Source organism: Melanostigma gelatinosum (assembly GCF_949748355.1).
Source record: "Melanostigma gelatinosum genome assembly, chromosome: 10".
Classification (NCBI taxonomy): domain Eukaryota; kingdom Metazoa; phylum Chordata; class Actinopteri; order Perciformes; family Zoarcidae; genus Melanostigma; species Melanostigma gelatinosum.
In genome coordinates, this window is record NC_136643.1 from 20,373,440 (window position 1) to 20,388,316 (window position 14,877).

General features: G+C 42.0%; 1 protein-coding gene across 1 annotated transcript in view; it reads right to left on the reverse strand.

The window, feature by feature from the left end:
* Positions 1-12,322, reverse strand: part of asic4a (acid-sensing (proton-gated) ion channel family member 4a) — a gene marked incomplete at its 3' end in the record, with an annotated part of 65,735 nt that extends 53,413 nt beyond the window's left edge. Inside the window, exon 1 of the mRNA XM_079276358.1 lies at positions 11,732-12,322. Within this exon, the coding sequence (XP_079132484.1) occupies positions 11,732-12,307 (576 nt within the window). The 5' untranslated portion in view covers positions 12,308-12,322. The remainder of the gene's footprint in view (positions 1-11,731) is intronic.
* Positions 12,323-14,877: the final 2,555 nt, after the last annotated feature.

Consider the following 14,877-nt stretch of genomic DNA (forward strand, 5'->3'; position numbering starts at 1 on the left):
CTGCCTACTTGTCACAATGACAAGGCAGAGCGAGGCGTTTTAACTTTCACAGTATGACTTCTTGCTCTGCTCATAGTGACATGAAGATTTTTACGATTAGTGTTGCACACTAACGAGGAACAGTCCTCAAAGTTGGGAAGAGATTACGGCACTATCAACAGCCAGAAGTAAACACACCACTGCCAACATCCAGACTTCAACCTCCATTTCGAGCTTATATATGCCATATTATTTTACCTTAGATATGGAAATGTATCACAATCCGAATGGGAATAAAAACTGTCTCGTTCAACTTGCCACACTGCACACCTGGGAATGCCATTCAAATATCAACATTAACCTTCTTTTTAAGCTTTGTTGCATGCAAGTCTGTAACAAAAACCGAGCTACACAATGCTGCAAAAGTGCTGTTTGTAGGGCTAAATTGAGGTGGTGGTGTGGGACATAGTGCAGGCTTTCCAGGCGTTTCATATTTCATTCATATCTGTCAGTGATGGAACATCTCCCAGAGACATCTAGGAAATCAGAGTGCATATAAAGGTTTTGCTTCACATTGTGGAGTCATGCAAGAAGAACAAACTGACATCCAAGTTCTATCTTAATGAATAGATGCCCCAAAAGAGACCAAATGTTAACTGCAGGCTGACAATCCGAATATCTAAAAATCTTTGAGTTTGTCTCCTCAGACAGATTATTACCACTGTTTTTTGGACTCTTGTCTTTTGTAGTTTACTGCTCTGCTGAATGTGTTTACTTATCCGTGGGGAGCACAATCAAGGGGAAATTGCATGTTTGTGGCGCAGATAACACAGACAGGTCCACCAGCAGGAGACACTTTTGCTGAGGCCAATTTATCTCAGAAGCAAACTGTCACCAAGTCTTTCAGTGCAAGTATTCTTTAGATTGCACTGTCTTCCTGGGTGTACGGATTTCAGCAATAATGCTACACTTTAAAGAGTATTACACGGGTGAATTTTTGCCTCTGTAAACTTGTCTGTACCTCCAACCAATCTCTAGCCCAGTATTCTGTAATAATACAGCTTGTGTAACAGAGCAGGTGACCATGCCTCATAACAAGCTCACAGTTACCCACAAAAAAGGCAGATATTTTCCAATAAAAATGAGGCTGCACTCTCTACATTTACAAAATGAACTCTCCAGGGAAGGGAAAGAAACCTAAATCTCTTCCACATACAGGGAAAGGACCTCAAACAGTCCCTCTTTTGCTCTGCTTCTCACTCTTTTGTCCACAAACCACCAGCGCAAGTACTGTCTAATGAGATGCTAATCCTGGCATCTTACGGTGGTGTTAGGAGGGGTGAGGGTTTTATTTATTCAGTGGCATCTACTCTGTATACAGGCGATGTCTGGTGAGATCAGGCCATAGTCCTGCATAACCTGCATGAGAAAGAGGCACCGTTAAAAGGGGACCTCTTCCGAGTATCATTATAAGCTCCATGAGGATCAGTTCTGATCCATTTTTCACCTCATAACTGAATAATAAGAGTTGTAAGTTCAATTATTCAGAGGCTTAAGAAAGAGAACCAGCTTTGTTGTGGTCATATTGAAAAGGATATTTGATGAGTCAAATTAATGTTGACACTCTGCTCCTGTTGTTATTCTGGTAAAAGCTCATTTGCATATTCATCACCTGGAATGTAGTGATTGAATTAATACAAACTTACTTTTCAAAGCCAAGCAGTCAAGCAGTAAGGAAATGAAGCAAATAATGGCTCGATTTGGAGCACTTGAGCCTCATACAGCAGGTGGAAACAGGGGGGGGGGCTCTAATTCTGCTCTCAAGCCAGCTGGTCCCAAAGCGGGGCTGCAGCCAATCTCACTGACCGCTCTGTTTCCTACTGAGCTGTTTCAGCTGAAGGCACATGTGCCAAGAGGTGTGGCAACTCTCTCTTCAAATCACCTTTTATTTCCAGGCTTTACAAGGCTCTCTCCGGTTGTAATCGTAACATAATCATGCCCACTACATCTACTGATTTGTTCACGGTGCACTTCCACTGGAGCAGCCGAATGATACCCTTAGGCGAAGCTCGTGCCAAGAGAGATACGATGACACCAATTAGATTACACTGATATTCAACACACAATGGATTTAGGCGGGGTGGGTGAGAGTCTCAGACTTACTTGGTTTACGGTGAAGCTTGGTAATTGATCCAGTTGTCGCAGAAGTCCCTCAATGTCATTCTAATTAATTATTAATCATTACCTAAACATACAAATTAGTTGTCAGTTTAAGGGCATGCTTTCACGGATGTTCAGTCTGTCTCTGGGGATAACTTTCATCATGGTACACGTCAATTATTTATTGTTATCCTGCTAATTCTTTTTAGAGCAGAAAGAGCGAAGGTCAGAGAGGAAGAAAAAAGGCACAGTGATTCGTGAGTGAAGCCCGCTGACATTTATCCCTTCCGTGGACTTTCAAGATCTGTTTAGAAAGATGCCGCTGCCCCCTTTCCTTATTCTCAAAGTGAATGTCAAGGACAGGCGTAAACAGCGATGTCATACCTCATTACTGATCATATTTATTCTAAGGAGTTGCCCTTATCACAGTGAATTGTAATTAAATGGATGAGACCGCAATTTTGAAAAGATCTGTAATTTTCTCATTCCAAGTTCTTGAGGGGGGGGGGGGGGGGGGTTGTTTAATGGATGAACTATTTGTCTTCTCCAGCCATGATGCATGATAAATGCTTTTCATCTCATTTTAAGATCAGACAATCACAGTTTGAGTGGGTCTAATTATAGAAGCCTCCCATGAGTTGGCATTAAACTACAGAAGCAAGCAGACATCTGGTAATAATTGGCACATTTAGAAAGGGTCCGTGGCATTTTACAGATGTTCCTGTGCAGGGTTTCAAATGTGCCAGGACAACCATTAACTCATTTTGAGATGACACCGAAAGTGCAAGAAACTAGGAACTCAAACCTCCTAACTTCAAATGCTCCATCTGATGTTAAGGGCACATCAAATGCCACATCGGCAGGATGAACGTAGCAAAAAAGAAAATCATGTTTATTCATTAATAATGTGTTAGATGACAGACCTCTCTATGCCACAAAGGGCAAACTTATTTTAGTTAACTTTAACAATTATCTTTGGAATAATTTGGTGCAACACTGCTTATTAAACATTCATAACATTGACTATTACCTTTACGTTAATACACATTGACTCTGGCTTTTACTGTATCATAAGTCGATACTACATTTGCCTTAACCACATAGTACAATCAGCAAATCATGTTACATTGACACATCGAAAAGTGTGGGCTTGAATATCACCTGGAAATGAAACACACTGTGATCAACAAACAGCTCCCAGAGATGGTTAAGAAGGTTCTTACTGTTGTACAATGTCCATGTTGTTTTGCCCCAATGTGTCTCATAAATAAAAGCATTTTATGTGGTCTAAGTAAAATCTCGGACATTAGGCTATTAATGGCCAAGGGACTCCTCTCCTGGGGCAACAGTGTTAATCGGAGCAATAGGTCTCCTTCCTGCTGGATCAATGTCAGCACAAATTTCAGATTGCTTTCCTGATGTGCGCCAAGTTATCTGTGATTCAACTTTAATAGGTTATTGAACGGAGCCAGCATTTAGGGAGCAGGGCCGTATTTCACTTTATTGACAATCAAATGCACAACACTTTCTCATTAGCATGCATTAGGAAAAAACTGAATTAATCTTGACTACACCATTGGGGAACATGACTAGCGTCACACGCTTGTTTAAACAAACATGCCGAACAGTGGCTCGCTGTCACGTGAGGAGGGGGCATGAGGAATGTAGGTAAATAGAGCCCGAGAGACGTTACACCGGACAAAAGGCTCCCGTGTTAACTGAAGGAGAAGCATATGAAGAAAACAAAGGGATGAGCAGAAACAACAGTGTATTTCTTTCTAAAAATAAATGAAACATTGCATTATATATTTATAATGATAAAGCAATCCACAATATCATCTTTAATGTTGGAAGACCTCAGTGCATCACGGCTCCGCTCACTGTCATCATGGTTTTCAGCATGAATGCCACTTCAGAGATTTGTAGTGCATAATAATACGTCCAAATGATATCTGGGCTCGTGATGGGCGTGACTTTCCTGCTTGACGCAAGCTTCATTATACTGTAATGCATTTTGCTCCGACAATTCCTAACTGAAATGCAGCGCTTGGATGACAAAATGAGTGGTGGCAATTCAAACTGGCTGCGCTAAATCAGATGCCATTTCACTGCAACTGAAGGTCAAGTGTTTTTGTCAACACGGACAGAGCCTGACGACGAAGCTGCCAACATCAGGTGAAACATTTACAGCACATGTATTCCTCAAGCACGAAGTGCACATAACACGTGTGAGAGGAGGGAGGTGATTGTATGTTGGTAAAAAGGTATATTTACACTGTTATAGTGGAGGTTTGCATGTAGAGTGATAATATCCATATGTCTACGTTCTATTTCAGGCTTGTGTCAGTTTATAAAGTGGTAAACAATAAAAAAGAACAAATTCATTTAAAAAAAACAACAACATTTAAATAAAAATTGAAATTTTAAGTGGTCGGGCATAAAATAGCTACGTAAACTAAAAAGTCAAATATGCACGTTTACAACATAAGTGCAGAAAAAAGGTTTCTCCCGTAACTTCAAAAAGAAAAAGAAAAAACAATTCAGGACGCGGGTCTCAAACAGCAGTCACCTGGTTCAAAGTGATGTGTTTGTTTGACCCATGCAACTCCCCACCCATCCGCCATAAGCAGTCTCTCTCACATTAAAGGCATCACTTGTTGAGGGCTCATCATAGTTTTGTGAACGCTTTTGCATTGCAGTCAGTGCCGACTACATGCCGTTCAAATGACACGCAAATAGCAAATATAATGCATGCAGCAAAAGCAAAAATGATGCACCCAAAAATGACTTAAAATTATTCATTCAATTAGTCATTCATACGCCATTTAGTGAGAGCTGTGTGCAGTGTGTGTGGTAACAAACTCCAAAAAGCAGCAAGGGGCGCAGGCAAGGGTTTGACATTAGACATAATACAGAATAAGGGCCTAGCGTCCAGCCAAGCGGACAGACGAAGCCTTCATGTTTAGACTCTGCCAGGGGTAAATATTCACTATGACATTTGTGTTGTCGTTTCCATCGGCTGATTTCTAGCCGACTGACATTTTCATCCAAGTCACACTGGCCGTGATTTCTACATTTCAAATCTATTTAAAATATTGAATATACGCAGGCAGTGGGAACAGCGAAACGCATTGTAAGGTGGTCATGGTGTTTTTGCAGTGAAGACCAGTTATAACACCTCTCAGACACAGCCTTACCCGCAGAGTTTGTGTTCAGTATTTTCTGCCTTATTTTAATGGCCTTAGGAAAAAATAGAAAAAAAACATGTTCTAGTTAGCTTTACCTTAATTTGGAAATAAACATGTAACAAACCGGCAAAGCACTCTGCTGTGTTTTAACTTTGGTTCAAGCTTGGCTTCGTATATCTTTTGAAGGTTTCATATAATCTGGTTGACATCCCTGATTTAACAGTCACCACAGCTCTCTCTCTCTCTCTCTCTCTCTCTCTCTCTCTCTCTCTCTCTCTCTCTCTCTCTCTCTCGCTCTCTTGTATTCTGCAGACTTCCCAAAATGATCCCACACACTCTCTCATCTGAAATCCATCATCTCAAACGGGCACTTCTTCTGTGAGTGACGTGGTACATTAAAATTCCTTCTGTGCAGCTCATAGGCATTTAAGATAAATAATCAGTTTTAATAAACAATTGAAGTTCAAGTTTTCATTCACGCAAAAATAAAACTATTGCATTTAATTACATTGTAAGGTGTCTCTATTTTTTTGTCCACCTCCTGCATGCGCTATCTCTCCCAAATAAATTAAACCATACGAGCGAGGGGAATGAAGAAGCACGAACCCATTATGTGGCGTTGGCCTAAAAGCAAGCTTGGTTAATTTTTTAGAGGAATTTCCACGAATGTATTCAGAGACTGGGAAACATGACAAAATAAAAAGCTCACATTGGCAGCTGAGAAGAAAAGTGTGCGTCTAAAGTGTGCTCGGCCAAAGGCTTTCATAATCATAGTCATCTTGAGCGGTGAATGCTATTCATCATCAATGTAAATAATAAAAAAAACAAATAAAAAGGTCTTTATTATGATGGATGGGAATGGTGCTTTAAGTTTTGGTCTACTATATCTTTAAGAAAAAACTGCATACACACTACTTAGATAATGTATTAGCTTCATTCAAACAGAAATCAAAGTATTTTCCAAAACACACTGATAATATTTATGAGTTCTTTTTTAAATGATCTGGGGAAAGGATACCGGTATTGTGGGCAGTGCTTTGAGTCAGGTTGAGATGTACTTGTTTGTTGGGGTCGCTGAGGCAAATGAAACCTTTCAAACTCATAATACAGACCCAAATTGTAAATGCCACACAACAATTTATTAGCAGAGTTGATGCGGAGAACATGTGCAATATGGAACTCGGGGAGAAGCTTACAAACATGTCATTGCCCCAAAGACACTGCAACACGCTTTTCATTTGCAAGAACTAATTCAAATTCAGCAATCTTTGAGTTTGTTCAATTTCTGTGTAACCTAATCAGGCCCAAGGGTGCAATCTCCATCAAAAGTCCATCTTGCTCTTTATTCGGTGGATCCTAATTCAGACAATGCTGTTTTTCAATCAACTACGCGAAAAATCCTTATTTCAACTTTTAGATCCGACTTTAAATTTGATTCCCCTTCATTAAAATGCCCATCCCGACAAAGTTTAAACTGGGAGTCATCCCGTGTTGCTCGATAATTTCAGCGCCCTTTATGAAAAAGGTAGACAGTGTATGTTGATTGATTTGTGCTGGGGATATATCCGCTAAAACAAACAGATATCTTGCTCTAAAGATCAAATTCTTCACCAACTTTCTGGCAGCATTAACAAATGCAGCTGAGACTGGGTCCAAAACACAGACACAAGATAATTAGTCACACCAAGCTTGGAGTAGGAAGGGCATGGAAAGCAATCTGACTGAAGGATGTATTGATCCTGCAGAGAGAGGGAGGGGCACCCAGTCAGGAGTCATGATCAATCTTGCGAACCAACTCTCTCAATCTGTGATGAAACCTGAGTGTGTTTATATGGGGAAGCATTCTATCTCCACTAGACGCACTCAAATCGCATGTGTGTGTGTGTGTGTGTGTGCACGTGCAGCCACACTAACACTACCAACAGCTTGATGTATAACTTGTCAGAAAGAGACAAATGTCTGTGTGAGCAAAATACTCCCAGGGGTTGGAGGAGGGGGGTTGGCGGTACCACAACATCCGAAGCCTTTATCATTGAGTTAAAAGCCGTCTCTGAGCCGACAATTCTCCCCAAACCGAGCGCTCCAAACTGTGGCACAGTGAGAGCTTTAAAACCGGCTCAGGGAGTGATAAAAAAAGCTAAATCTTCCCAAATATAAACTGTTTGCATATTGGTGTTATCCAGTGGCAGGTCACAGGTGGGTTTCATCTGATTAGACAGTGGTGATGCATATCAGAAGGTGCAGCCGACCAATTGCACTGTAATTCATCTTCCTCTGATAGGAGGAGGAGGAGGACAAGGTGGGGAAGGAGTGCAGTGGGACTGAAGTGGGTTGTAAAAGCTGCAGTCCTCCCTTAAGCCTTGAAAGATGCGGGATCAATGTTCAGTTATTTATTTTTGCATTTTGCAAAAAGGGCAAAACAACAATGAAAGACAGCTCAATAGTTTGTTTTGTTTCCAGGTTGTGGGGGTGTAGTAATGCTGGGTTCTGGCCTCCAGGGTTGGGTGTATGGATCAGATATCTGACAGCACGCTAAGCTGCAGGGACACCCACGGCAGTGGAACTATAGACGGCTAACTGACAGGCTGTTGGAGACGAAGCAGGTCCAGATAGCCAGTCACTTTCACGCTCCCACACTCCGCGGTCTCCACCAGGGCGGAAGGCAGGCCCGGGCTGCAGGGTATGCTGTCAAAGGGTGTGTGCAAACCCACTTGGGGAGGTGGACGTCACTCTCGCAGTCATCTACACATGCAGACGGGTCAATTTTACACACACAGACACACACACGTACTCACAAATCTATATCGAGCTGAGAACGAGAGCCTGTGCATGTGAGTTTTCGCAGGACTCGCAAACAACCAGCGGGACATATTTCTCGTTGATACGGGGACGATCGCACTTAGTTCTACAGATGCTCGAAAACCACACACCGAGTATGAGACTGACAAGTGATGTGACCTTGCATCTGAAAGTAGAAAAAAAAAAAACATGGCGCAGGGCTTCAACACGGCATGATAGAGCTTGTTTTTGCAGTAGAAGCAAAGCCGGGTCATTGTAGCAGACATGTTGCAGGTTTGGTGACTCATCTTGGTATGATAGCACATCGACGGCTGTGCATTGCTGGTACCAACCCGATAGGTCAAATTCACACACACACACACACACACACACACACACACACACACACACACACACACACACACACACACACAACACTTAAATGCTATTCTATATGTACAGTCTTCTAGGTTTAATCGCATGCTCTTATCAATAATTTGCTTATTATAAGTGCTGTCCTTTGCTCATGGTATGTTTGATGTTTTTCTGATTAACCACCCTTGTTGCGATCAACTCACAATAATGTCACTTTTGTGCCATTTCTTCACAGTATTGATTTGCATTAATGTGGTTTACGATTTAATTCCAGCATGAAGGACAGGGGAGGGGGGGGGGTCGAACATCATCTATAGCTTACACTATTAAACTTTCAATTATCTCTAAAACACACAACAGGGACTCTAATCAGTGTAACGACAGATCGCAGGTGTGTAGAGCCCCTCAGTTTCGTCCCCGTTAACCCAGGTTTTCACAGCTCATCTCGCATGCCACCCTATAGCTGTTCAGTTATCTCCATGAATATATGCAGAAGGGATCTGTCCTTGCTGAGAGCAAAATCTGATAATGCAGCAGCAAACACAGCTGAGAGTCGGAGCAAACCAATTCAGAGCTCTGTTTAAAAAAAAAAAAGCCAAAGGGCTCGCTGCTCATCTCTGCGACAGCACAACACAATAGATGAACAATTATTCAGTGTTAGCCTGGAAGAAAAATAATCTATTTATTCATGGCTGGTTGAATTAGCTTTATCTTCTGTGATTAATCCAAGTCAATAATGTAATCTTTAATTATAAAGAATGGCCTTATTACCTACGTCAAATAATCACGCCGGTCCACACTGCTGAAAAGGGGAAACAAATGTCTCTGCTGCGTGATTATGTATTTTCCTTCCATAAATTAGAGCACGCAGACAATTTTGTTCGGGCGCTGAGACTTGTATTTATTTAAATCTTTCAAACAGTGCATGCACAGAAGCCAATTAATGATTGTCCGTAATAGACTAATAACTTAAAAACAGAAGGAAAAAAAATATTCACACCCTTTGGTGTTTTTCAAGCATTTTTTTGCACACATTTCAGAGAGTGGGGTTTTGGCTAAATTTACCATTCATACCATGTATGTTTAATTAAGAGCAATCACTTGAAATGCAATAAAACAGATTGCTAACTAGAGGTATATTGCACAGAACATTGTATTTTTTCCTGAAGAAGCTTAAATGCAGGAAATTATTTCAATTATATTTCATCATACATTTTTCCCAAGAGCCCCAAATCCATGTAGCTATTATAAAAAATGAAACATCTGGAGCCCCTGGGATAATCAATCGACAGAAAAACACATTACAAGAAGTCGATCCTGAAGGAGGGCCCCACGAGAGCACGAATAATGCCCAATGTGCGCACGAGATGTTGGTATGTGTGCGCATGTGGCTTTGTACATGCTTACAAGTGATTAATAGCACGCCACCTGTAGTAATGGCTTCCTTGCTGTAACGGATGATGAGCAATTTGCAGTTACAAAATACACACTCACAAATGCACGAGCAGAGGAGTGAATGCGTGTGACTGGGTTTGTGCTGTGTTGCCTTTGCATGCTGCTCTCCTGTCTGGTCCCACAGCTCCCCGGTCCTTCCTGCCTGTACGAACTCACAGTTTTGTTCCCCGCCAGGAGTCGGAGTAAGTCGGAGTAAGCTTCATGCACTGACACGGGACAGACGTTTCCAAGATGTCAGAATTGTCCGCTAATGAATGTACTCAGGGAGGACTGAGTGTCAAAGTGTCATAGGACATTGCCATCAAACGCACTAGAAGCACATTATAAACTTTTAGTCAAGTTATTGGTTCAGACTAAATTTTGTCAAACTTTTGGAACATGGACTTTCCTTTTGACTGATAGAACAAATGAGAATTTTTTTGAAGGGGGATCCATCCTCAACTTACTTTATTAAGTCTCCATGTGGGCTGTCTTTCAGACAGCAAAGATGAATTAATACATCAATACGCGATTAGAGAATCCAAATGAGAAGCAGTGAAATGTCATTATTTCTTTGCTGTAATTTGGCACATCAGAGGTAATGTAGTGCCATCCATGTGATAACACAGAATCTTTAGGTCTCAGGAAGGTGAGCATATCAATGTTCAACATACCCTATTAAGACTTGACACCCACACTTTATCATCGCTGAAGCAATTGCATATTCCTATTCCTGCAGGAGAGATGGGGGAATCCATCTCCTGCAAGGACAGTGCCTTTAATAAATAGTGCACAGAACACAAGCACAAGGAACACTTTCACCTGATCCCCCTCTTTCCCTCTCTCTTTCTCTCTCTCTCTCTCTGCGCTCATACTCACACACACACACACACACGCACACACACACACACACACACACACACGCACACACACTTTCCGTCTGTCTTGGAAATTGTTTCATTGCTTTTAGCCAATCTGCCTAATGCAAAAATCATGTATGTCTGTCTTTAAATATTTAATCTTAACAGCAGCAAGATTGAAATACAGTGTTGAAGAAGCATTACTCCTTCCCTCCTGGTAGGTACGAGAGAGAGAGCGAGTAAGAGAGAGAGAGAGAGAGAGAGAGAGAGAGAGAGAGAGAGAGAGAGAGAGAGAGAGAGAGAGAGAGAGAGAGAGAGAGAGAGAGAGAGAGAGAGAGAGAGAGAGGCAGCTGCTCTGCAATGTCAGAAAGAGAGAGCGACAGGGAGAGATGGAAAGGAGAGGAAGAAGAGACTCGGCTATTTCCGATGACAATTTTGTTGCCATGCACTCTCAGCTACTGGAGTTGGAAGCAGCATTAAAGCACAGTTTGCCTTGGAAAAGGATACAACCACATATGAGAGCTCTCTCTTCTTCAGTAGCAGCCTTTGTTCTTTTGACATAATAGATTCTGGAAACGGGCTGAAACACACGGCTGGAGAGAAGCACTGTTGCTGCCTAGAACTTAGTGAGAAGAAATGCAGCTCAACGACTGAGGCAAAGTCATGAACCTCGCGTACGGAAATGTATCGTGGGAACCACATGACCCCTGGAGATGAGTACACGCACAAAGAGAATTTCAATTTCTCTTGCCTTGAAGTATTCATTTTGCTTTTATGCTTATCGGTAGTTTTGTGTGAACAAGACGAGTCTCGTAAAGTTGCGTTCGTACGATTCCTAAAATGTAAAAATGTGACTTTACTTTCGACAAGTAAGTTCTGATAAAGACAACACACAACGATGAAATAATGTGATAAGAGTCTGACAAAGACAGAACTTTGAGAAACTTTTTCACTCACCACGGAGAAGTCCTTGGCTGAACAGTTCTGTCCACTGAAATTGCAGCTCTTGAGCATCTCTTCTAACTGATGTCCTGTCCGGTTGAAGATGTCCTGCATGTCAGGGGCAGGATACATCAAATCAGTCGGTTTGTGCCCATCCTTGTTTTTGGGGGGCAGACCTGTCAAGTTAGCCAGGTGGTAGATGTCGGCATCGGTGAGCGCGGAGAAGCGAAAGCGGTTGATATTGCAGATGGTCACAGCGGGGAAAACCATCTCTGGGCTCGCCTCTTCATTCAGAGACGTGACATGAGGGTGCTCCAGGTAAGAGATGGCACACTTAGCCGCGTGGTATAGAAACAGTGCCAGTGAAGTCAGAAAGGCAAGAGCCCAGAGAGTCTGCCGGATGCCCAGGCGACCAGAGACAAAGATGTGGTTAATCCCATGAAGAGAGCAGGAGTTAGCAAACCCGACCAAGTCCTTAGCCGGAGGTGTGCAGCTCTCCTCGATCAGGCTCTCCTTGTCCCCATCCTGCTTGCTTTTCTGCTTCTCATCCTCCTCTGCAAATTTGATTTTGCAAACAAATTCGATAGGCATGGGGGCAGCCAGGTCTGCGTTTTGGTTTTGTTTTTGGTGGCAGCTATCAGCCCCGGATCACTTCTGTCCTACTTCCTTGGCTTTTGTCCTCTGAGCAGGAAGCAACTCCGGAAAGAAGAGAAAAAGACAGGAGAGAGTTTGTTGCTGCTGATGCTGCTGCTGCTGCTGCTGCCGTTGCTGCCTCTGCTGTGACTGATAGTGCTGCTACTGCTGCTGCTGCTGCCGCCACGGCTCCGAGTGACTAGAGCGCTGCTGCTACTGCTCTGAACGCTTGTCTCACTACTTGATCAGCTCACACAGTCTCGCTTATCAGCAGTAATACAGCTGTCAAATAAAATAAAAACCGTGCACACTGCCATCGACCAACAGATGAAAATGCAGCATTTTCAGCCGGACTAAAATAGGCACAGTGTACTTAATAATTCACGAGAAGGTAACATTCTTATTATTTCCTCCTCACTGGCGTGAGTCGCAACTTCCCCCGGTCATCCCTGCGCTTCCAGCAGACAGCCCCCCTCCTGCTTAATCCACTTGTTTGGAAGGCTCTTCTACATTTAGACCTGAATAAAGTTGGTGTCAAAGGTTGTTCTGCCAAACATCCGGTGTTTCAATGCACCGCAGGAGGTCAGCGCTTTTTAATGCCACCCCCAATAAGGTCTCTGGAGAATGCCTAATTGAAACAATAATGAGGAGTGCGAGTATAGTGGAATTGAGCACAAGGGACTCCTGGCAATCAATGTTGTCTTCGCAACAAAAAAAGTAAAAGACTATTGATTTGAACAAACGTGTTTGTCAGAGATTAGGAGAGGCAGTACAACAGTGTTTTCTTATCAGGAACTGATGGTAGCGTCACCAGACTCCTGTACGAATTTGAATTAGTGAAAGCCTCCTGATCTGGACCGCGATGCTGCCAAAGATGTTGAAATAAGTATTGATCCGCCTCCGTCCCCATCCTTGACAGTGTGTGTCTTAGTGCTGTTAATGGCCCATTTCCAAGTTGCCAAACTAAATTATGCAAATTCGAGGCTGAAAAGGGAGAACCCAAATGCATGTTATTCCCCTTTAAATGGAATTAGTCATGCGGGTCACATTCACATCACAAGGGGATGGGACCTCGAGAGAAAAGGCATATTTAAAAGTGAATTGAACCGCAAACATGCAGGCAAAGTCAAATCCGAGAGAGCATCAGAAATGCGCAAGAAAGGGTGAAAAATAAACCTCTCGATGACGTTGACCTGTGAAATACTCATAATAATCATTTTTGTTGTAAATAAACGAGCATTTCAGCATAATCAAACACCAAATGATGAGAATAATCAGAACTAAATTAGATTCAAATTGTAAAACGAATCTCTTTGGGTGGTTGAAAAACAACATCTACTTTAGGGACAAAACAATCTAACAACAAAAATCCCCTGCCTTGTTTTCCATTCCTTTTTTGTCATTGCAGTGACTCAGACATTTGCTTTATATACTTTGTTTTATCGTAGGACTGTCTTTTGATGGTGCCTTCTTCGTCTCGATAACCAAAGATATCTAGGATATTGCCTTTACTTGATGGAAGCGAAGCGTCCATGGGTTAGCTGAGCCTCTGGCAGGCACTGAGGTCTGCTAACCACAGAGTGTTTTATGTAGTCACTCCCAGAGGATGCTGGGCTTATTTACAGTCCCACAGAGGAAATGAAAACTCACAGTCCACACCATGACTAAATACCAAATGTGAATAAAAAACACGCAGGCACATCTGGCACATGAAAAGCATTCAAGGAGTGCATGGCATTGTGTTTGTTTGTCAGAGCCAATAACCCTCCAAAACACAGGCCTGTTTCGTGTTTGATGCCCTAAATATGACATACAATGGTTTAAATGTCGCTGACATTCAAGTTATCTTTCACACTGACATGAAAATACAATTACAGCAATTATTACATATCACAACTACATTAGCAAGTTTCTTTTGTATGGCTTCAAGGGCACGTCTAGTAATACGAATTAACCCTTTTCCAGTTTATGAATGCCGTAATCCAAATGCTTTTTCTCTTTTTCAAATACAAAGCTCATCTGTGAATGAAAGTATTCGAAGGTTTAAAATAATAATACAAATGGTTGGAAGAACTGAGGGATGTGGACGGATGATGAGAACAGGGCAGGCTGACAGTTTTATGATCTCATCCAAAAGCTCCATCTATTGGACGTCTCTGCAGTCAGTTGTCGCTGTGATGTAAACCGCACAATTTGGCAATTTAACAACGGATTCAGCTCGCTGTCCAAATGTCAAGGGAGGGTGGTTAACGGCAGACATGCTCATATTATAATTAATTAAAATGTAATTTGATGAATCTATTTTCTTTGGTTGTAGATATTAAAAAAAAATAATTCAACATGTTTTAAAACTGAGTCTAATACATCAATTATTGAGTAAAAACACCACAGGGAAGAGTGAAACAAAGACGGAAACTGAAACATATTAGGCAACAAACATACAACAAGCATACAGTGTATGTTGATCTATTAATCAAAATGAATACAGTATTTTATTTTCCTCCCTTGGTGTCCATTATAGTAGTAAG